At 50.9% G+C, this 22,204-nt stretch overlaps 1 protein-coding gene across 1 annotated transcript in view; it reads left to right on the top strand.

Moving 5' to 3' along the window:
- The window catches only part of KIF13B (kinesin family member 13B), a 186,663-nt gene extending 164,751 nt beyond the window's left edge, over positions 1 to 21,912 (top strand). Inside the window, exons 38-40 of the mRNA XM_082842622.1 lie at positions 11,109 to 11,171; positions 14,790 to 15,672; positions 19,283 to 21,912. Of these exons, the coding sequence (XP_082698748.1) occupies positions 11,109 to 11,171; positions 14,790 to 15,672; positions 19,283 to 19,569 (1,233 nt within the window). The 3' untranslated portion in view covers positions 19,570 to 21,912. The remainder of the gene's footprint in view (positions 1 to 11,108; positions 11,172 to 14,789; positions 15,673 to 19,282) is intronic.
- Positions 21,913 to 22,204: the final 292 nt, after the last annotated feature.

Genomic DNA, 22,204 nt, shown 5'->3' with positions numbered 1-22,204 from the left:
TATTCATTGACCAACTGGAATTATTTCAGAGAATAACATCAGAAATGATTTATGAGGAAGGATTAAAGAAGTTATTTATAGCTTGACCAAACAATGACTAAGAGAGCTGACTGTATAAGCATTCAGGGGATATCAACACCAAAGGCAGGGAAGAATTGTGTAAGGATGGTTCCAGGCGAGCAGCAGTACGAAAGGCACAGAACAACAGAAGTGAAGTTAACGAAGAGAATGGTAACAACCGTAAATGAGTACAGTGATTTGTAGATAGCAGGGTACTCTCTAAAAAAAACCCCAGGGCTTTCTGTCACTTCTATTTTGTAAAAGTAAGACTTTGAAAATATAAAAGTATTCCCATTAAGAACCGGGGAATGGAATAGATCCTGTTTCTGCCAGTCATTCTTCCCTCTTTTCTTTGCTAGATTAGGTGGAAGAGAGGCAGAAGTTGTGTAATGAAGGAATGATTATTATCAAAAAAGTACTTTTAATCAGAGTGTCCTTGACATTTTCAGACAAGAACGTTCAATTCCCTCCCTCATGCAAAGATACAAACACACAACCACAGTGAAAATCTAATGAAAAGATTAATGTTTATTAACTTGTTCTTTGGAATCAGCAGGTTCTCAGATCAAGATTCTATTATTTGGGGGGGGCATACTTCAGCATCTGAAAAGACTCATGGATCTTTTCTTGTAAGATAGAAGTTAACAGTTTATTCTGAGGAATACAAAAATTTAAAGAGAGAAAATAAAGATTTTAAGAAAGTCATTAAAAACAAAGGTTCTTATATTTTACAGAATCATGTGGCTCGAACATATTCGTAAAGACTTATGTTTGTCATTTTTATGGAGATCTGTTTTTGTTTGTTATCAGTTTCTGTCTGAGTTCCAGAAGTGCAAAAGATACAGCACTGAGAGAGGTGGCAGCTGACAAAATTGCTGTCTTTGACCTTCTGATGCAAGTTTAGTAACTAATCTGGAAAATAATGAACTGCAATTAATGAAATCTGTACTCATATTCAAGTGTGTTTCTCAGACAGCACATACAATAATTGAAAGCACTTCCTGCTCTCCAATTAGTTAGATTGAATTAATGTGGCATAATAGCTTTTTTCATATATCTAGAAGATTGTGTTCAGATGAAGCTGTTTATGTACTTCAAACTTAGGTGCTCCAAATGGCGTCTTTGGTTCATTTGGGGAATTAAAGAGTTAATGCTCACATTCAATTTCCACCATCAAGAACACAGCCGCATTTCCGGCCTATCTTTATTTTACCGTCTGCCCCTCTTCAGTGCCCTGCGCTTTGCTTATGGCTGCCTTGTCGACTTCAGGGATGTTTGTCTCCAGTTTCAACACAGCTTCCAGTGTGGAAGATGGACAGGGCCTTGAGTAGAGAAAGCAGCGCCCTGCGCATCTCTGGCCTAGTTGAAAAGATGCTTGGCTAGTTCTTCCGGGTTTCATGTCAGCAATTCCTCCATGTATAAAATGGGGAGAAACAAACACAGCTACTGGTTCTTCCCTTGTGCATGAAGATGCTGTTTTAGGCTCTTCATACTTGGGCTCCTCTGATGAAACAAGCCATATAAATGCCTATCCTGGTGTCTTAAGGGTTCATCATCTTAACTAACTAAAGTAAGAAAAGGTATCTATACTTTGTTTTCTAGCCTTGAGTTTTCCTTAATTATTCAGGTTATTTTTAAAGGTTATTTCCCCCTGTAGTTTATATTTGGATATGGTATGCTATATTGCTTTTTCTTGAGTTAACAAAGGGAAGTTTGCACAGCCCTTCTGGAGTACAGACTTTTAAAAAAAATTCAAAGTAGGACTTCCCTGGTGGTCCAGTGATTCAGACTCCACGCTCCCAATGCAGGGAGCAAGGGTTTGATCCTTGGTCGAGGAACTAAGATCCCGCATGCCACGCAGCGTGGTCAAAAAAACCCAAGAATTCAAGGCAAGTGATTTCTGTTCAATTGGTTTGGGGATGTATTCTTAGGCATTCTTCTTCTTTTTTCTTTTTAATTTATTTATTTTTATTTTGGGCTGTGCGCGGGCTTTCTCTAGTTGTGGTGAGTAGGGGCTGCTCTTTGTTGCCGTGCTGGAGTTTCTCACTGCACTGGCTTCTCTTGTTGTGGAGCACGGGCTCTAGGTGCACAGGCTTCGGTAGTTGTGGTGCGCGGCTTCAATAGTTGTGGCACGTGGGCTGTAGAGCGCAGGCTCAGTAGTTGTGGCCGCCGGGCTTAGTTGCTCCACGGCATGTGGGATCTTCCTGGACCAGGGCTCGAACCCGTGTTCCCCGTATTGGCAGGCGGATTCTTAACCATTGGGCCACCCAGGGAAGCCCTAGGCATTCTTACCACTTTACAAAATGAGACTCTTATCTCTGTTTTCTTTTCCAAAATCATAACATCTTACCATCTGTCTTTGCCCCAGAAATGTATGGATATTGACATACTTAGAGACACTAAGTTGACAGGTTGTCTTCAGAATCAGGGTTAGTAGTTGATCTGAAAAATAATGAAAAGAAGATAGTTTCTGAGGCAGGATACGAGTTGATGGAAGAGACCTCAGTCTGCCAGTCGTTTTTCACAAATGGGCCTTGTATACTTCTGTATGATTCTGGAGACCTGAGGTTGCAACCTTTTTTGGTAAAGAGCCAGATAGTATCATTTTAGGCTTTGCAGGCCAAACAGTGTCTGTCAGAACTAGCCATAGTTCTGGTCCAAACATTGGGTCTGGTTTTGTTCCAATAAAACTTTATTTATAACCCTGAAATTTGAATTTCATATAATTTTTACATGTCACAAGGTATTCATTTATTTCAACAACTTCAAAATGTAAAAACCATTCTTAGCTTACAGGGCACACCGAGGTGGGGACGGTCTAGATTTGGACCCTGTTTTTAAGTTTTTAGATTGATAGCCATTCTATGTTTCAGGTAAACATCCTTCATCCTTCATGCATGCTTGAGAAACTAAGTGGATGGAGTGAATATTACATCCTCTTTTTAAAAAATAGAAATCTTTTTCACATAAATACTTAAATAAATTTTAATAATTATCATGCAGAAGTTTAAAAAGTAAACTAGCTAAACCCTAAAAAATAAGGAACAGTCTCTTCTTTCCTGACAACTTCAGAAATATTAGTATTTAAAATTTTCTGTATCGAGGGCCTCAAGTAAGTTGAACTAACACATATATGATAGAGTGAAATAAAAAGTCTGTTTGGATGGGCTTATTCACTTTTATCAGCAGATAAAACAATTTACTTCTTGATAGAAGAAGTGGGCCGTTTAGTTGTTTCATGTAATTGAATTAAATAGGAATATCAGATGGTGGACCTTGAGTGCCCATTTCTGAGGAGTAAGAAGGGCCCTGTCTACGTCTGGTGTTGCACACATTGTATCCCTATCTCCTGGCACAACCTTTAGAATATAGTAGGCACCTGGCCCATGTTTTACTTACATCAGGTGGAATTGTTGATTGTTTAAAAATGTGCATATAGTAAGTCTACCTAGAAATACCTTGGAAGACAACACCCGAAATCCCAATGACTAGATTACCTTGGTACTTTAAAAGAGCACTGAGTGCTTGGTGTGCCAGGGATTTTATATGCATCAGCTCAGCACCACTGCTGTCTGATGAAAATAAATGAGCCACATGTGTCATTTAGAATTCTCTAGTAGCCACATTTAAAGTAAAAAGAAACAGGCCAAATTAATTGTGATAATTTAGGATTGACATACATACACTACCATGCGCAAAATAGCTAGCTAGTGGGAACCTGCTGTAGAGCACAGGGAGCTCAGCTCGGTGCTCTGTGACCACCTAGAGGGGTGGGATAGGGAGGGTGGGAGGGAGGTCCACGAGGGAGGAGATGTATGTATACGTATAGCTGATTCACTTTGTTGTACGGCAGAAACTAACACGACACTGTAAAGCAATTATACTCCAATAAAAAAAAAAGTAAAAAGAAACAGGTCAAACTAATTTTAATAAAATAATTTACATAACCCAGTATATTCATAATATCGTCATTTCAACCTGTAATCAGTATAAAAAAACTTACTGAGACAGTCCCATCTTTTCTTCTGTACAGTCCTTGAAATCAGGTGTGTACTTTACATTTCTAGCACATCTCAATTTAGATACTAAATTTTCCTCGGAAATCTTGATCTGCATTTAGAGTTCATGAAGTTGAAAAAATAGATCCGCATGCCCAAGCCATTCCAAACATACTTAAAGGTGCTTTAATTTTTAAGTTTACATATTATTAGTTAAAATTAAGTAAATCCACTTCCTCAGTCACACCAGCCACATTTCAAGTGCTCAGAAGCCATGTGGCTGGTGGCTGCCATGTTGGACACGCAGAGTTAAAGGGTGATATTAGACACTGAGTTGGACAGAGAGGAAGATGAGACTCAGGTGGGTTAACTAAGGTCAGAGCCTAGGGAGTAGCAGAACTGAGACATATTCAAGAAACAAAACAATGCACAATTGTGATCTGAAGAGATTTCACTGGGTTTGATTAAAAATAGCAAGCGATTATATTTGTAGAATGAATGACTCTATAAAGTATTTGAAGGAGAAACCAGTCATGCCGTGGAAATACACTGGGTAGGATCTATCCATCTTTGTTTTTTTTTTTTTTTTGTTCATTTCTTTCTAAAAAAATTATCTCTGGGCAATGAGGGATCATTGACAAAGCAGGAGAGTGACGTGGTCAAATTTGTGTCAGAAAGCGCCTCTGACTGCAGTTTGGAAGATGGATTGGAATAGAATAAAACTGGAAGAATCTGTTCAAATGTATGTACATTCCTCATGAGGGATTGTAATATTGGTCAGAAAAGTGAACTCACCATCCCATGCTTGACACAGTGACACTTTAATGTCACTGATTGGAAGGAGCATGTGCCAGGTAGGGTAACAGTGTCTCTGGTGAGGACCATCTGGTGGCCACCCGCCATCCTCCCTGGGTGGCATTGCTTAGAGAATTCCTGTGGTCTGTCTGGATCACCACCTTCCAGATGTGATCACCCAGAGGTGATCAGGTCTACACAAAGGACTGAGGGATCAATTAGAATGCCAAGTTACTCATTTAAACTAAGAACTATAACTGCCAGGTGGATAAAAGTGCTGGTGTCATCGTGACCAGCACAGTCTTACCTGGATCCCTCTGGAAAGCCAGAGTGCAGCTCCTAAGGCTGCTCGTGAGCCCAGGCTGGTGCCGGGTTGGGTCCGAGGGCACCCCCTCCGTGGTGGCTGGAGCGCCTGTCCCTGCACCCGCGTGGGGGGGCACTGCCAGCCTCACCACCCTGCCTCTGATTAACATAACCTTTAAACAGTTGTTTATATTGGTTAGGCTGTTGCTGATTCTTGATCTTTAGTAATTGTACGTGTCTGATTTTATCTAATGTTCATTACTTTACCAGAACATATTCAGAGATGAGGAAGTATCTTGTTTATGTGCACTGCCCCAGCTCAGTGGTGTTCCTTATATTTTTCTCACTTTAGCAGCACGAATATCAAAGGTTAGCTATTGAGTATTTATGGCAAAAATAAATCTTACATCTCTTGTTGTATTTTCCTATGCTTGGATTAAAGTGATTGGTTAGAGTTGTAAAAAAAAAAAAAAAGACTTAGAGGATCATATTCACTTAGGAACCATTAGAAAATGACATGTAAGAATTTATCAAATTCAGGGTAAGGGGTGATTTTTAGGAAAGGTTCATTTTCAAACAAAAAACTACATCAGAAAATTTAATTTTTTTTTGAACAAAGTGATGATTTTTTGCTTCAGCTGATATCTCTTCTGCCCTCTACCTACCCCTATGCCCAAATTTTGGAATTTGATAGGATTTTTCCAAATCCTATCTAACTGTACAATTCAGCCTTCATGTCACTTAAGTAATTCATTCATTCACTTATTTAACTGTTTATTCATTCAACAAACATTAAGTTCCTGTTTATGGATGAGATGAATGAGACATAACCCCTACCCTGCAGAGAGCTTGCAGTTGAGAGGGGCTCTCGTCGAGACACATCGACAGATAAATAGGACGATGTTGTAGGTGCTGAATGTGTGTATCGGGGGTGACACAGTGAAGGTGGCATTTTACCTGCAGTTTGAGGAAGAGTAGATGTTGCTTGAGCTGAGACTTAAAGATGACTAGGTCTTCATCAGGTGGAATGTGATACCCTAGGGGAAGGGACAGTGCGAGGACGGCGTGTTCAGCACAGAGTGGGTTAGCATGCCGAGCGAGGGAAGTGCAGCCTCGTGAGGGGTGAGGTTCTTTCAAGTCATGCCAAGGACTTAAGGCTTTATTCTGGGGCAAGGAGGTCTCCAAATTAGGTTTTATGCCTAGTTATGAAATTCTGAGCCAGTCTGCTGTGTTTTCATTCAGGTGGCATGTGAAAACCAGAGTTTAGTAAATGACAAGGTATGGTATGAGAAGTGACCATCACCTTTTCCCCGAAATGCTTCGGAGCAACCCTCTGCCTGTCACCTGCCCATCTACTAGGTTTGAGCCACCCTCGGGACAGCACGATGGCAGGTTCAGCTGGCCTCCAGGCCACAGTCCCTTTCCATCCCTGTCACTGACCCCCCTGGGCAGTCTGTCTGCATTTAACCGCTAGGTGAATGCCTCTGAGCCTTGGTTTCTGTAGTGTGAAATGTAGATAATTATACTTATATTCGTGAGCCTCGTGGGGCTTCTTAATATTTATAGCTGCAAAATACTTTGCAGTCATTTTTATTAATAGTTACCAGATGTGTCATAAGGATTAATGAACTTATGATCTGCAGTGTTTTGAGCTCCTGAGATCGGAGGCAACCGCCTGCATGGGGGATATGTAAAAGAGCATTAAAGTGCAAGCAGTACCATTTGGAAATGTGAGCTGTTACGTGTGAAGGACAGATGACACACTGAAGATTTCAGTGCACTTTGTAGGTATTTTTGGTACCCTTACTAAGGTTGCTAAATTCACCGAAGGCCGTGGCCAAATATAGAAGGCTGGTACCCCCCTCCCTTGCACCCCTCCCCCCCATGATCGTGCACACGCACAGGTGCGTGTGCACACTCTTTCTGCTGAGGCCACCGTCACCCTTGCCCTGTCGTCCCTTCTTCCTGGGCACCGTCTTTCGCTCTCCCCCCAGTTTCCAGGTGTTCAGGAGTCTCCTTCATATCTCTAAATTTTCATTTCTCTTTCCTTTTCCTCCTACCATCCAAGTGCAGGCTCTTATGTTATTGGCTCTCCGCTGAACCATTGAAGCAGCTGCTTAATTGACCTCTCCAAGTTTTCCGTCTGCCCTCTTTAGGGATAATCGTCTGTTAGCCTAATTCTTATGGCCGCTTCATTCAGTACCTTTGATAGTTCTTCATTGCCTGTGAAAATCCACCATAAATTTACATACAAGGCCTCCTCTGCACACCCTAACCTCCATTGCCTCTGCCCAGCACTGGTCAGTCTAGATCATCCTCTCTCTCCCAAGACCTCCTGGGAGGTTGAGTAGCTTTTCCTGGGCAGGGAAGTGAGGAGGGAACACTGCCAGACACAAAGGATAGCCTGCCTTTGTCATGCCACTCTTCATGTTCGAGGTGTCCCTCAGCTGTGGGAAAAGCCATTCCGTCTTCAAGCCCTGTCTCACAAGTGAAATCACCTCATGGAGGTGTTCTAGGCCTGGTCCCAGGATGACCCCTTCCTCCTCAGAATCTCCTCTGCTTTGAAACTGTCATTCTGACAGCTGTCATTTTCCTTGATGTTTTTGTTATTTGCATACCGTCCTTCCCCCAAACTGGATTGCTGCCTTGTCGCGAGTGAGCCTGTATTCTTCAGGTCTTTGTGTTCCCACGGCGCTATTGCAATGCCTTGTACGCCTGAGACCTGAGTCCTTGTTGAGCTAAGTTTATACATTGAAGCAGAGCCCCAGTTAAGTCCATCATGTAGGGCAGTATTATGGGAGAATTTGAAATATACAGAAGTAGAGTGAATATTACAGTGAATCCCTAGGTACTCAGCACCTAGCTTCCATAGAAAGCAGTACGCGGCCAGTCCTGTATGTCTGTGCCCCTGACCTCTTGAGCATGTCCCTTGCTGGAGAAGTATCCACCTGTGGTCGTCTCTTGTCCACTGCTACCTAGCACCCCTTGGAGGGGACACCCCGAAGTTACCAGTGTGTGAAGCGAAGTGGGTGTGGTCAAAGTACGTGAAGTTGCACTCAGGACCCACTCAGACCTGATGTGATCTTATTGTTGACACGGTTTTCAGCCATTTCAGGTGTGTCTGATCATCCAGTGTCTGGTTCTCACGTCATCTGAATGCTGGGGGTGGGGCAGGCATCTCTGGGGAGCAGACCTGTTGCCTGATGGAGAAGTGGTTGTTGAGAGTGAGTGATGGTCAGGGGTGGACTTGAAGTCTTCAGCTTAGTAGCCTGGAGCCACAGAGTCTCGGCCAGGGGCCCTGCCCCACCAGGAAGCCCCGTGGGTCCACTGGATTCCAGCATCGCGTCCCAGTCAAGCTGGCCCTTTAATTCATTTCAGCAGATACTTTTCCAAACATTTACTGGATTTTTTAAATCACTCTGAATCATAAAGAAAAGTATCAATTATGTTTCCATGCTCCATTCAGGAGGACAAGAATCTTAGAAAATCTTTCCTCCTGGGTGGCTATAGTTCCATTCTTGGTGGGATTTTTACGTTTTTATGCCTTAAGGGAGAGTGTTTCACACCAATCTTGTCGGTTTTAAATAAGATCTAACTGAAGAATGTACGTATTTTGGAGTTCCAGCTTAACACTTTTTTCTTTCCTTACTGAGAATTATGCTCTGAACACCTTTCCATTCGTGGGGGACTTCAGACACTATGGGGAAAATACAAATAAAGGGAGTAGGCCGTGCACTGAAGGACTGTAAGACAGGGTGAAGGGTACGTGCTTGAAGTGGAGAACCCCTGAAAGGGAGCGGGGAGCACGGGGCAGGTGCCGGAGGGTGGGAGGGAGTGATGTGAGCCCGGTGGGGGGAGGGGGGTCCGTGGCGTTGCCGCCAGCGGGCGTCCTCCCTCATTCTGTGCTGTTGCCTGCCCACACCGGCTCTCTTAAACACACCTCTGATCCTCGCTCTCCCTGGCCTTCAACCCAGAGGAATTCCCCAGTGTTTGCAGGGTAGAGTACGTCTTCCTTTCCTTTATCCCTAGGTCCTCCCATCTGTTTAGCTGGATCTCCTACCATCTCCTGTTTAATCGCCTCTTCTCTGTGCTTTTGCCCAAATCCTGTTGCTGGTCCCTCACCTCTACAAAATTAATCCCTTCTAGCACTTTTCTCCCAGAGGCAGTCCCAGGGCATAACTGGTTGTAGCGGTACCTTTGCTGAAACGCGATTGTTTGGTGTGTGAACACAGCAGGTCGACACCTACCCTCAGTGGGCCATCTTGTTGCAGGTGGGCTCTTCTCCCTTCAATTAAGAGTCTGGGCTGCCAAGTAGGAAGCAAGACTTTGGCCGTCAGCCTTCATGCCTGCAGACTGTCTGGGGAGTCGTGACAGCAGAGGCCCCCGGGCCCCCAGATGCACCAGGGACCTGGGAGGACCTGGAGCGCTCAGGGCCAGAGGAAAGGACCTGGAGGGATCTCCGGGCAACTTAGATTAGATAGTAGATCAGTGAGCCAGCAAGAGAAGAGACACGCGTAACTCCATGGTAACAAACTCCGACACCCAATTTTGACTCCTTCTGTGAGACAGGACTGCGGGTAGGTGTTCATTTTGCCAGAACGGAGCCCTCTTAGAGCTCAGCTCTCTGAGGCGAGGTCCAGACTTGTGTGTCGGAGCAGGCAGGCCTGGGAAGGGGCCAGACGTTGGTTGAGAGAATAAAGGCGGATGTGGTGGACCCCGGGCTTCTTCGAGATGACTGCGTCTACTCTGTGCCCTTCCCCACCTGCTGTAGTGAACTCAGCAGCTACCAACTCCTTCACAGTTACCAGCTCCTCCTTTGAGGTCTGTTTTCCTTATCCTGGGGCTTGTTTTTGTTTTTCTTTATTTTTGGCTGCGTTGGGTCTTCGTTGCTGCATGCGGGCTTTCTCTAGTTGTGGCGAGCAGGGGCTACTCTTTGTTGTGGTGCACGGGCTTCTCATTGCGGTGGCTTCTCTTGTTGCCAGGCACGGGCTCCAGAGCAGAGGCTCAGTAGCTGTGGCACGTGGGCTCAGTAGTTGTGGCTCGCGGGCTCTAGAGCACAGGCTCAGTAGTTGTGGCACGCGGGCTTAGTTGCTCCGCAGCATGTGGGATCTTCCCAGGGCTCGAACCCATGACCCCTGCATTGGCAGGCAGGTTCTTAACCACTGCGCCGCCAGGGAAGCCCCCTAGTTTTTGTCTTTTTTTTTTTTTTTTACTCTCTCTTTTTGTAAATGTTCCTTGAACTACGTGTCCATAAGCAGCCTACTCCGTTCTTGTGATGTCACTTGTGCCCATTAACTCAGGCTCTCGTCACTCACCCCTGCTCTGTTGCTGGAGCCTGTGATTGGCTCGCCTCACTCTCGCACTGTTTCTCCAGCCAGCCTGCCTTCCGCCAGCAGGTCGGTCTTCATGTCCTGCCCTCTCTGCCCAGGCGTTGCAGGGGTCCTTACCATTGCCCAGGAGCTTTTGTTCAGACCCCAGAGCCTCTGTCCACATCCCTGTCCTGCTGTGCCTCGTGCTCCAGCCACACTGGCTTCTGTCCTCCTTGCTTCCTGTGACGGCACTGCCTGTGATCCTCTCGACCAGGGGTTTCCCGGGCCAGTGAAGTCCTGTAACGCTTGTATGTAGAGACGCAGCCCTTGGCTAACGTGTGCCGTGCGAGAGTGGAGAGAGCACACCATACACCTTACTGTCTTCAGCACGTGTCTGGTGTTGCCAGCTGGGCACGAGCAGCTGGCTGAGTTCCCAGCTTCTCCTGTTTCCTCTGCAGCGTCCCGACCCCAGCCCCGGGCAGGCCTGCTAGGCGGTGACTTGTTAGAATTCCTGAAAGTTGTAAAAGTTTGCTTTGTGTGGGCCATCCTGACAGCCCTCCTGTCTGTTCAGTTGAAATCTTCTCTGGTTATTCTGTTCTGCTTCCCCTGATCCCTGTGTCCACCTGTTCCCTTGTTTCCTCAGCCCGTGCCTCGAATCATGGTGCAGTCAGCCCTCCCAGATGCCGGGACGCCCGGGATGGTGGAGGTGAGTTAGTCGGGCCTGGTGGCGCCTTTGCTGGTGGCTGCCCCACGTACCGTGGGTGGCCCCGATGCTATAATTGTTGAGTCCACACCCGTGGTTTTTTATTTTAGCATTCCCGTTTTGATAGTTAACTATAATATAGGTCACCGTCTTCTCCCTCTATATTTTGCTTGTTACACTTTTCTGTTTTCAACTTGTTAATCATATGATTGCTAAACTTTTAGGTGCTTGACTGCTAATGCAGTCTGTGGCTTTAATAGCCCACTGCTAGGTAGAGGCGATTTCTATAAACAGAACAATCTCCTTATTCCAAGTGTTGACTAACTTCTCAGTTTTACATTTCATTCTGATTCATGATATCAGCGTGAAAAGACTGCTGCTAAGCTGGGGAGAAAATAGTCTCTTATGATCTCCCACAGATGAACAGCACTTGTGATCTTATGAATAGCAAATCTCTTTTCTCCCACTGTGTGTTCCTCCTCTTAGGAAACGCGGTATCGTCATAGGAAAATTTTATTTATTAAAACAATAGGAAAAGAGGCCAAATAATTCGAAAGAAAATTTAGACGTTCAAGAATTTACTACTTTCTGAACAGCCCTTTTCAATGCAGGACATCCTTGGTGTTCACGAATTTAACTGAAGATAGAGCTGTGACACCCACCGCCCCCCCCAGCCCCCTATGAGTTGGGTTTATTATTCCTCGGAGGCAGGACTGGGGTCCCAAGGCCGGTGGGGCAGAATGAGACGGAGTCCCTTACGTAAGGGCGCTGCCTTGCGTGCTCTGCACAGCTTTGCTGCACATCCCGCTGGCTCGCTCAGCATCCCGCTGGCTCACTCGCGTCCAGGCTTTCTGGCAGCCTTAGGAATGTCAGTGGCAAAGTGTAACCCAAAGACGCAGGGAGGTTCTCATTCACATAGCAGCTCCAGTCGAGTGGGAGCGGCTGCCGCAGCGCCAAAGCGGAAGGATCTGAGCTGCGCTCGGCCAGCAGGAAAGAACGCGGGTTATCTGGGCTCGCCTTTTGCAGCCTCCCGTCACCTTTTTCTTGTCGCTGTGGATGTGACCTCTGATCCCTGGCTTTTCACTTACTGGAGCCTTTGGGTGAATCCTTTAGCCTGTCTGGGCCGTGTTGTAAAGCGAGTACTTTCTGGCCCACATCAGAGGATCCAGTAGCGCTGATGGGGGAACAGCAAGGAGCTCTAGGGCGCTGTTGCAGGACTGTCCCCCTCCGGATGGGCCCAGCTGCCCTTAGCAGACAGCAGATCCGGCAGTGGTGGGTTGGACCCTGGGAGAGTGGGGAACACAGGCTATTTAAGGGCCATAGTTATTGTTCAGATTCTAGACTGTTGTAATTTTGTTTGCGTATTCTTCCCTGCCCAGTCAGTGATATTAAAACTAAAATAGAAAAGAATAAATAAAATATGTACACGTTGCAAAAGAAAAATGATTGAAGGAAGGATTGCCTAATCTTTTAGAGTATTTATGCTGGTGACAGTTATTGATCTATCGGATTTAGTAAATTTTGCAGCCCAGAGATTCATCACAAAAATGGGTTGTTAATCTCAAGAGGTGCTGTTAATTTTGTACCCTGAGAGTGTGCCTTGTGGGGGAAGGAGGGCCTCTGGAGACAGGAATATAAATGACAGTTCACGAGAAAATGCACGATTTATCAAATTGCTGAGTTAAGCCAAGTAACTGGAAGAGACTTACAGATCTCAGCTGTTTCCCAGTTCAAATAAATCCTGTATTTCAAATGGAAAATGGCCATTCTCGTAATATAAATCATCTTTCTGTAAATATTGAAAACACATTTCTTTTTCTGAGCAGCACCCCTCTCGCCCCCCAACCCACTCCCCACTCTGTCTCCCGTTCCCTGTCATTGTGCACTGGGAATAGAAAGATAATCTGCCACCTTCTCCCAATGGCTTAAGTTATCAAGGCAAGACACCTTAGAGCGCGCCAGAAACCGCAGAGCTCGGTGCAGCCGCGACTGTCGTCTTCCCCAGGAGACGGGGCTCTGCGCGTCTCTGCAGGCTCCCTCGGACCCGGTGACGTGAGGCGGAGAGGCCAGCGTAGCTCTGGCCTCGCTCAGCCCCTGCTCGCCGGGCTGGCTGCTCCTCGGCCTGAGTCTCCCGGGACCAGAGGGACCATCTGTGACATGGGACCAGCCTTGAGCAACAGCTTGAAACACGGCCTCTCAGAGGAAGGGCGCAGCCTGCAGGCAGCCTCTGTTCCTCCTCTTCCCCCTGCCTCCCGCCCGCAGGCCCCAGGGTTGTTGCTTCCTGCCCGAGCTGGTGGAGCTGTGCCCTGGCACTTCCAGATCCTCCAGTGAGACCATCATTTCAGTTTTGCAGGAGGAAAGTGCTCTTCTGGCCTCCGGCGGTGCTGTCAGTCTCCCCGTGGAGTTGGTGTTGGGCAGGGGGATCCGTTCACATGGGGGCAAGAGTTCTGAGCCTGAGTGCAGGGAAGTGGGAGGCGCTGGGAGGTGCGCGCCTGCTGTGTGCCACGCTCTGTGTGAGGGCCTGGTCTGCCTACTTTGTACCGCATCGCCGAGGTGGCCGCCCCGTACGCGTTGTTCCCACCACCAAGCGATTCTCGGACACCAGCTGTGTGTCCTACAGTTAACTCGGCTTCTGACCCCATCTACTTGGAGACAGTGTCAGGTGCCACAGGTTGAGGGCTCCGCCCCACAAGACTGTCCCCACTTCAGATGCCAAGTCCAGTGTGCTCCAGGTCAGAGGGTCCCATGACCCCTTCCTCAGGCTGAATGAATTTGCTAGAGTGACTCACGGAACTCAGAGAAACATTTTACTTACTAGATTATCCATTTATTATAAAAGGATGTAACACAGGAACAGCCAGCTGGGAGAGATGCGTAGAGGAAGGGTGGGGAGCTTCCACGCTCCCTGGGCACAGCGCTCTCCCCAGATTGCCACGCGTTCACCAACCCAGAAGCTCTCCAAACCCTGTCCTTTTGGGTTTTTACGGAGGCCTCATTGTGTAGGCATGGTTGATTCAATCATTGGCCATTGGTGATCGGTTCAGCCTTCAGTCGCTGCCCAGAGGTCAGGGGTGGGATGGAAAGTTCAAATCCTCTAGTCACCTGGTTGTTCCCCCTGGCAACCAGCCCCCTTCCTTGGGGGCTTTCCAAAAGTCACGCCCTTAACAAACTCAGATGTGGTTGAAAGGGCCTCGCTATGAGTATTAAGAAGCCCTTATTGTTATTGCCACTTAGGAAACCCCAAGGGTTTTGGGAGTTCTGTGCCCGAAAACAAGACTAGGACCAAATATGGAACTCTTACTAGAAATGATGCCATCACAGGCAGCTGTTAAGATCTGCAGTTTACGGAAAGGAGAGGCGATGAGGGGCACCCGTGGCCGTCTTGCTTAGCCCTCAGTCGCAGCAGGGGCAGCGCCAGCATGGAGCCTAGTCGGCCTGCGTATCTGGTTCGTGGAGGTCGCACGGCAGAACAGGGGAGCTGAGGTGGGAACCGGGTCCGCCCTGCTGCACGGCTGCGCTTGTCCCACCGTTGGAGCTGTCATGTCCCCGCTGACAACAGCATTGGTCTCCAGGCTTTGGGGAGCGGGTGCCTAACTGTGAATTCTCCCCTCCCTGCTCCAGGCTCAGCGAGAGAGCGCGGGGCTGCGCGTGGCCTCCGACGTGCCCGTGGCCTTGCCGGCCGCCCCCTCGCCCAAGACCTACGACGGGCCCCCGAGACCCGCGCCCACCTCCCCGGCCCCCGAGGGCACGGATGGGCCGCCCAGCCCCCTGAGCGAGGCGTCCAGCGGCTACTTCTCGCACAGTGTCTCCACTGCCACCCTGTCGGACGCCTGCGGCCCCGGCCTGGATACCGCGGCGTTGCCCTCTCCTGGCCCCGGCCCGGCCACCCCCGAGCCCGAGCCCCCGGCCGCGCCCGTCACGTCCCGCGCCCCTCCCGGCCCGGCGGAGCGAATGGCGCAGGGAGACGGCGCGGCCGCGGCCCCTGTCGGGGCTGCAGCGGTGAAGCGGGACGAGGCGGCAGGCCCCCCCACACCTGACCGGCGGGGCCGGAGTGACCCTGCCGCCGCCCCCCAGAAGCCGGAGAGCCCCCAGCCCCAGGCGAAGCCGGCCGCTGGCCCAGGGCCCGACGTCTCCAGGCCGCCGGCGCCTGCTGACCCTCGGTGCCAGCCGCCCGCTCCGGCCCCTTCCTTCAGGATCCAGAAGGTGCGGACCTCGGAGCTGAAGTCATTCACACGCATGCTTGGCGGGGACCCCGGCGGCCCCTCGGGGAGCGAGGAGGACCCGCTGGCCTCAGGGGGCCCGGGCAACGGCAGCGCTGGGGCAGAGGCCCCGGGAAAGCTGGAAGTCTCCTCGGATTCTGAAGAAGCCAGTGAGGTCCCAGAGTGGCTCAGAGAGGGAGAATATGTGACCGTGGGCACCACCAAGACGGGCATCGTGAGATACGTGGGGCCCACTGACTTCCAGGAGGGCACGTGGGTCGGAGTGGAGCTAGACTTACCTTCAGGTTAGTGCTGCTGCTTTGGGACAGGTTCCGGGCCCCGGGGCGACTCACCGTGCCCCCCGTGGTCGGCCCTGCCCCACACTGCCCAGCGCCTGCTGTGTGCCCTTGGGCACATCGTTCACGTCTCTGAGCCCCTGGGTCACCACTTTCCAAAATGAAGAATTTTGTCTAGATAAGAGTTTCCTAAGCGTTTTCAGAGTCAGATTCTCTTTTTTTAACCTGCAGAAATTTCTCAGAAACCAAAGACCTTAATTGAAAGCTACTCTTAATTTGGTGACTTTAAATCCTGGTTTTTCTTTTTTAGTCACAGAAGCGTCTGCATTTCAGTTGTCACAGCAGCTCTGTCTGCTGTGCTTGCTCAGGTTACAAAAACCAATGCCCCTGTGGAGCTTCAGATGCCTCAGGTGCTCCTAAGACACCCCAAGGCTCCTGGGCCCCCAGGGGGAGGACAGAAGGCGAGGTGATCGAAGAGCCTCGTGGGCTCACCAGTCTCTTAAGTCTCCTTATGGAATGGCCTCCCTCCAAGCCAAGAGATCATCATTTCAGAAAGACTGAGGGCAGGACGTAAGGAAACATGTACTTTGTCGTGCCATTCATTCATTCATTTATTTATTTTTATTTATTTATTTTTGAACGTGTCCGGTCTTTGTTGCTGCGCGCGGCCTTTCTCTAGTTGTGGCGAGTGGGGGCTACTTTTCGTTGTGGTGTGCAGGCTTCTGATTGCGGTGGCTTCTCTTGTTGCAGAGCACGGGCTCTAGGCGCATGGGCTTCAGTAGTTACAGTGCGTGGGGCTCAGTAGTTGTGGCTTGCGGGCTCTAGAGCTCAGGCTCAGTAGTTGTGGCGCACGGGCTTAGTTGCTTCGCGGCATGTGGGATCTTCCCGGACCAGGACTGGAACCCGTGTCCCCTGCATTGGCAGGTGGATTCTTAACCACTGCGCCACCAGGGAAGTCCCCAATTTTTCTTTTTTTTCTTTTTTATTTTTTTGCGGTACGCGGGCCTCTCACTGTTGTGGCCTCTCCTGCTGCGGAGCACAGGCTCAGCGGCCATGGCTCACAGGCCCATGCACTCTGCGGCATGTGGGATCCTCCTGGACCGGGGCACGAACCTGTGTCCCCTGCATCAGCAGGCGGACTCTCAACCACTGCGCCACCAGGGAAGCCCCCCAATTTTTTTTTTAAATTGAGGTATAGTTGATTTACAGTATTAGCTTCCAGTGTATGGCATAGTGATTCAAAATTTATATAGATTGCACTCCATTTAAAGTTATTATAAAACACTGGCTGTATTCCCTGTACCGTATAATATGTCCTTGTAGCCTATTTATTTTATACATAGTGGTCTGCACCTCTTAACCCCCTACCCCTGTCTTGCTCCTCCTGCTTTCCCTCTCTCCGGCTGGTAACCATTAGTTTGTTCTCTATATTTGTGAGTCTGCTTCTGTTTTGTTATATTCATTCATTTGCTTTGTTTTTTAGATTCCACATGTAAGTGATAACATACATTATTTGTCTTTCTCTGACTTACTTCACTTAGCATAATTCCCTCTAGGTTCATCCATGTTGTAGCAAATGGCCTGCGGATTCTCTTTGATTTAAACAGCTTTATTGTGATGCAGTTTACATACCAAAAAATCCACCTGTTTAAAGTGTACAATTCAGTGGTTCTTAGTATATTTCCAGAGTTGTACACCCTAATTTTAGAATGGGTTTATCACCCCAAAAAGAAGCTGCATGTCAGTTAGCAAGACACTACCCACCCCCCCAGGCCCCAGGTAACCATTAATCTACTTTTTTGCCTAAGTTGATATAAAAGGTCCTAATCTGGACTTTCACATAAATGGAGCCATAAATACCCGGCCTCTTGTGACTATTTCACTTTCCGAGTTTCCCGGGCTTAGCCAGTTGTGGTCTGTGTCAGCACTTCATTCCTTTTTGTGGCCGATACTGTCCCACTGTAGGGATGCCCCACGCATTCGTTGTTCATCCACTTGTCAGTTGATGGACGTTTGGGTTGCTTCCACTTTTTGGCCGTTGTGAGTAAGGCTGCGGGGAACAGTTGTGTGTTAAGTTTTTGCATGGACACACTCATTTCTCTTGAGGAGATATGGCGGGGAGTTCACTCTGTGTCTAGCACGCTGAGCTCAGCTGGCCTGATTGCCTTTCTCCCTCCCACCAGCGTGTCCCAGGGTGGGGCAGCTGCTCCCTGAGCTGAGGCTTGGAGGCTGTGGAGATGGGTTTTAGCAGAGCTTGTGTGGCCTGCTGGGTGTCGCCAGTGAGGAGCTGTCCTTTGGTCCAGCAGAGTGAGGGTTGCAGGAGGGGCCTCAGTGAACCCCAGGCCACAGTGACTGTCTCTCAGCCCCTAGGCTCAGCTGTGAAATCACTGTCTTTAAAAATAATTTTGGCCAAGAATGTCATAAAATGGAAGAGGTAGAAGACTAGTGCAGCACAGGCTGGAATATTTTTTAAATTCCATTTCTGCTGAAATGCAAAGGGGAATTGGGAAAGACATTTTTATCTGTAATTGAGCTCAAGAATTAAAGGGGGATTAGCGAACAGACGAATTCATCCAGCAAATAAATACTAAGCACCTACCGCGTTCCAGTCCCTGTCCTGGATTTTGAGGACACCTTGGTGAGCAAACCAAAGTTCTGGTTTCCCTGGACTTACATTTTAGAGGGAAGAGAATTGCCAAGTAAACAAACAAAATGTGATAGCAGTGAGCGCTATGAGGAGAGCAGGGAGAGCACGCGCTCCCGAGGAACCAGGGTTCTGGCAGGAGGGGCACTGGGTGTGCGGGGTGGATGCCCGGTAGAGAAGAGCAGTCAGAGGGCCACCTCGGGCTGGACACGCAGCCAAGAGGCAGCAGGGTTCTCGGAGGGCAGGCTGGGTGGGCGAGCCCCCAAGGGACAGGGCAGGGCCTGCCCCGCCTTCGAGGGGGAGGCAGGAAGGGAGAGCGAGAGGTCACCTGTGACATACATCAAGAGGCGGACCGAGTGACTCCTGCTGACCTTGAGAGGAGCTGGTGGAGGGTGGGCCTGATTGAGAGGGAGGAAGAGAGGAGGCAGGCTGCGGGGTGCAAGCAGTGAGTGTGGACAGTTCATGAGTGCTTTGCTGCAGAGATCACGTTCCCCAGCAACCCATCACCATGGGCTGCGGACACTGAGGGATCAGCTCCCCACAACACCCCCCCCCCCCCCCCCAGTGCTGACCTTCACCTTTGTTTGCTTTTACCAAGGAGGCATCTTCTCCCCATCTTGACACACCAGGCGTGACATCTCACTAGCTACAGTTTGGTAATTTGCCAGTTTCCATCTAATAGATTTAGGGAAAATAATCGTTCCACTCACGACATCCATCCTAGGTTTGCGTCTTGACTGTCCAGACTGACAGCGGTTGGTGCCGAGGGCGGGGCGAGTGGGCGTCAGAAGTGACAGGCCCTGGCCATGCCGGAGGCCACCGGGATCTGTCCGCGGTGACCACCTCTGCTGCTCGGGAGGCACTGCCCCGGCCCCGCTCCTTCAGCGGGGACTGGCTGCGCGGGCGTGGGAGCACAGGGGTCCCACGGGCCGGGGAGCCACCTCCACGTCTTCCTTCCTTTCTTCCTTCCCGCAGGTAAGAACGATGGCTCCATCGACGGGAAGCAGTACTTCAAGTGCAACCCCGGCTACGGGCTGCTGGTGAGGCCAGGCCGCGTGCGCAGGGCGGCGTGCGCGGGGCGGCGGCGCAGCGCGGGGCTCCGGCCGCAAGGCGCCCCCGAGACCCGTAGGAGCGGCGCGCTCTCTGGCTCTGCCACCAACCTGGCCTCGCTGACGGCGGCGCTGGCCAAGGCCGAGGGCGCGGCGGGGCGGGCCGAGCGCGCCCCCGGGAACCCGGAGAACCGCAAGTCCTGGGCCAGCTAAGCGGTGGGGTGGCCGCCTCCCGTCCTTCCTGGGCGACGGACAGAGGGCGCGGGGCCCCTCCGAGCCTTTGCGGGGACAGCCCCGGGCGGGCCCTCTAGCCCCTCTCCGTGGGGACAGGCCGGGAATGCTTTCTGCACGTCGCGGGGCTGGTGACCTCTCCCTGTTTCTCCCTCTCCCCAGAGAGTGAGGCGGCGTCGCAGCTGGGCCGCGGGTGGAAGGTTCTAGGAGTCCAGCGTGGTCCCGGATTGTGGAGAGCAGGGTTCCGCCGTCTTCCTGGGCCTGGGGCCGCCGCGACTGCGGCCGCTGTTGCTCTTTTTTCTGTGCTGGTGACGCCGTTAACCTCTTAATTTAAAGCATAACCGTTACTCGTGCCTTTCTCTCCCGTGGAGGCGGCGCCCCGCACCCCCGTAGCCCCCAGCACCTCTCCCCACCTCAGGTGCCTGGGGCCCTGGGCCTGCCCCCTCCCGCCTTTCCCTCTTCCTTTCCACGGGGTTTCTTAGAGGTTTCTTTGTGGGTGTTTTAGGGTCTTTATACCCAGAAAGTTTTTTCTCTTTGCCATTTATGCCCTTAACAGAGTTCTTGGCATATATTTATTATATTTATTTTTTCAAAATCTGAAATTGTTCGCGAGCCACAATCATTCTCCCGATGTGAGTGCCCAGGGCCTGCCTTACGCTGCCCGCCTCTGCGGCCACTTGGGAGCTGCCAGCCTCCTGCCTCTGGCGGGGGTTCCCGGAGGACGCTGCCCCTCCTTGTGTCCTTTATCGCAGATACACAAGTGGCCTTACTCTAAGCTGACAGTGAAAACCTGGAGAATTTTGTTGTGCTTCTGTGGCCAATGACAAAGTCGGTCAGAGGCATCGTGGCCTTGGTGCGGTTTTGGTTCTGGGAGGGTCCTTAGACCAGCTTAGCTCCGTGGTGGTTTTGTGCCTTGACGCCCGCCCAGCCTGGGGCTGCAGCCCGGCAGGCGGAGGGAGAGCTGCCCACCCCGCTGCCGGCGGGGTTTATCCCTGGGAGCCTCGCAGAGCCACGGGCGAGGCTGGCCCGGATGGTGCTGGGGACGGTGTGAATCATCCCAGAGCATCGCCTGGCCCCGCTGGGACAGCCCTGGTCCAGAGCCCTTTCTCCACCGGTGCCTTTGGTATTACCAGGGTGGTGGCCCAGTGACCTGGTGCCCCAGGTCTGTGGCGGGCCACCACTTGTACTCCTTCCTGTCCTCAGCTGGCATTCCGAGGAACACCTGCCGGGCGTGTCCCTGAATTAAGCGCTCCCAACTCTGTGCCAGCTCTTCTGCGTAAGCTCCTTGCCAGCACGGAAGCTCTCCTTCAGGCCTGTTTTCAGCGCGATGCTAGCACCACCCGCTCCCTGGGAGGGCGGCTCTCGCTCCCAGAGCCTCAGGTGACCTGCCTGGTGGGGCAGAAAGTCCGCACCAGGCGCACTGGAGAGAAGACGCCATAGAAATGGAAGGTGGCTTGGGTGTTTGTGACCCTCATTTACGGAGCCAAGTACTTGCTGGGGCCCGTCTGCCCTGTGACAGGCGTCGCAACCTCACAGAACGGGCTTGGGACGGTCGGTCGGGGGATGTGAAGGGTCGGGCTCTTTTCGTTGTCTGTTGAGTTGAAGTGGAAGAGGTGACAGCCCCAGTCACTGCCCGGAGCAGGTTTTTGGCCGGAGCTCACAGGCCGGGAGGAGCCCTGTTGTCTGGAGAGGCCTCAGGCGCCCTTCCCCTTCTCCCGGCCTCCCCTACGCCTCCTCCCGGGGCCTGCTTTTCAAACGTCCCCAGTTCCGCCTGCCTGAGAGTGTCCCACCAGCCCTGCCCAGCATCTCTGCCCCCAGGGAAGCAGCGTTTCCTTAGAGCCCTTGACCTTGTGCTGCCGGGACTGGGGGCGGTGGCCAGAGCCCGTTGTGTGCAGAGGTGGTGCTGTCTCCAGGGAGGAAAGCACTGTCGCAGCTCTAGAGTCTGTAGCTCCCAGCTTGCCTGGGGTTTTCTCAGAATGAATCGTGTTTGAGCCTGTGTTGGTGGCGTTAGAGAGGCCACATCGTCCCATCGGCGTTCCTGGTAAGCTGTTCCCGCAGCCAGAGAGCAACGCGCGGGCTGCTCTGGGCATCCTCATCTGTCAGCACTGCTGGCAGAAGGCAGCTGCTGGCCTGGCTCTCCTGACCCAGCTCTGGGCCCTGGTGGGCCCGGGACCCTCGAGGGCAGTGAGGCGGCCCCTGGAAGAGCAGAGCAGGGCGTGGGGGCCATGCTGGGTCCTCGCAGGGGTATGGGGCCAGCAGTCCCGACCCCCGCCCTATGGCTCCATGACCCACACATCCCTTTGGGCCGCTGTGTTGGTGGATGGAGCGGGGCTCCGGGGACGCTCTCGGCCTCTCTCTTGCTGCCTCCAGCTTCCTGGGCAGCTCGGGGCAGGGGGGCGGGGACCGTCCTGCTCCCAGGTGGTGAAGGAAGCCCGCCCTGCTTCTTGGCGCAGACTCCCGTTAGCTTGTGAATGGAAGAGCTGCGGTCCCTAAAGCCAGGAGCCGGGCAGTCCCCGCACCCTGAGTTATTGGGTGGAGCGGGGAGGGAGGGACTCCCCCTTCCCTGCATCTTCTGTCCTCGCCTTACTAACACACAGGCCTAATTTTAAATAAATGT

The sequence above is a fragment of the Leucopleurus acutus genome, assembly GCF_964270905.1.
Source record: "Leucopleurus acutus genome assembly, chromosome: 7".
In the NCBI taxonomy this organism is placed as follows: domain Eukaryota; kingdom Metazoa; phylum Chordata; class Mammalia; order Artiodactyla; family Delphinidae; genus Leucopleurus; species Leucopleurus acutus.
The sequence above is the reverse complement of the archived record's forward strand: the minus strand, read 5'-3'. Positions and strand labels throughout refer to the sequence as shown.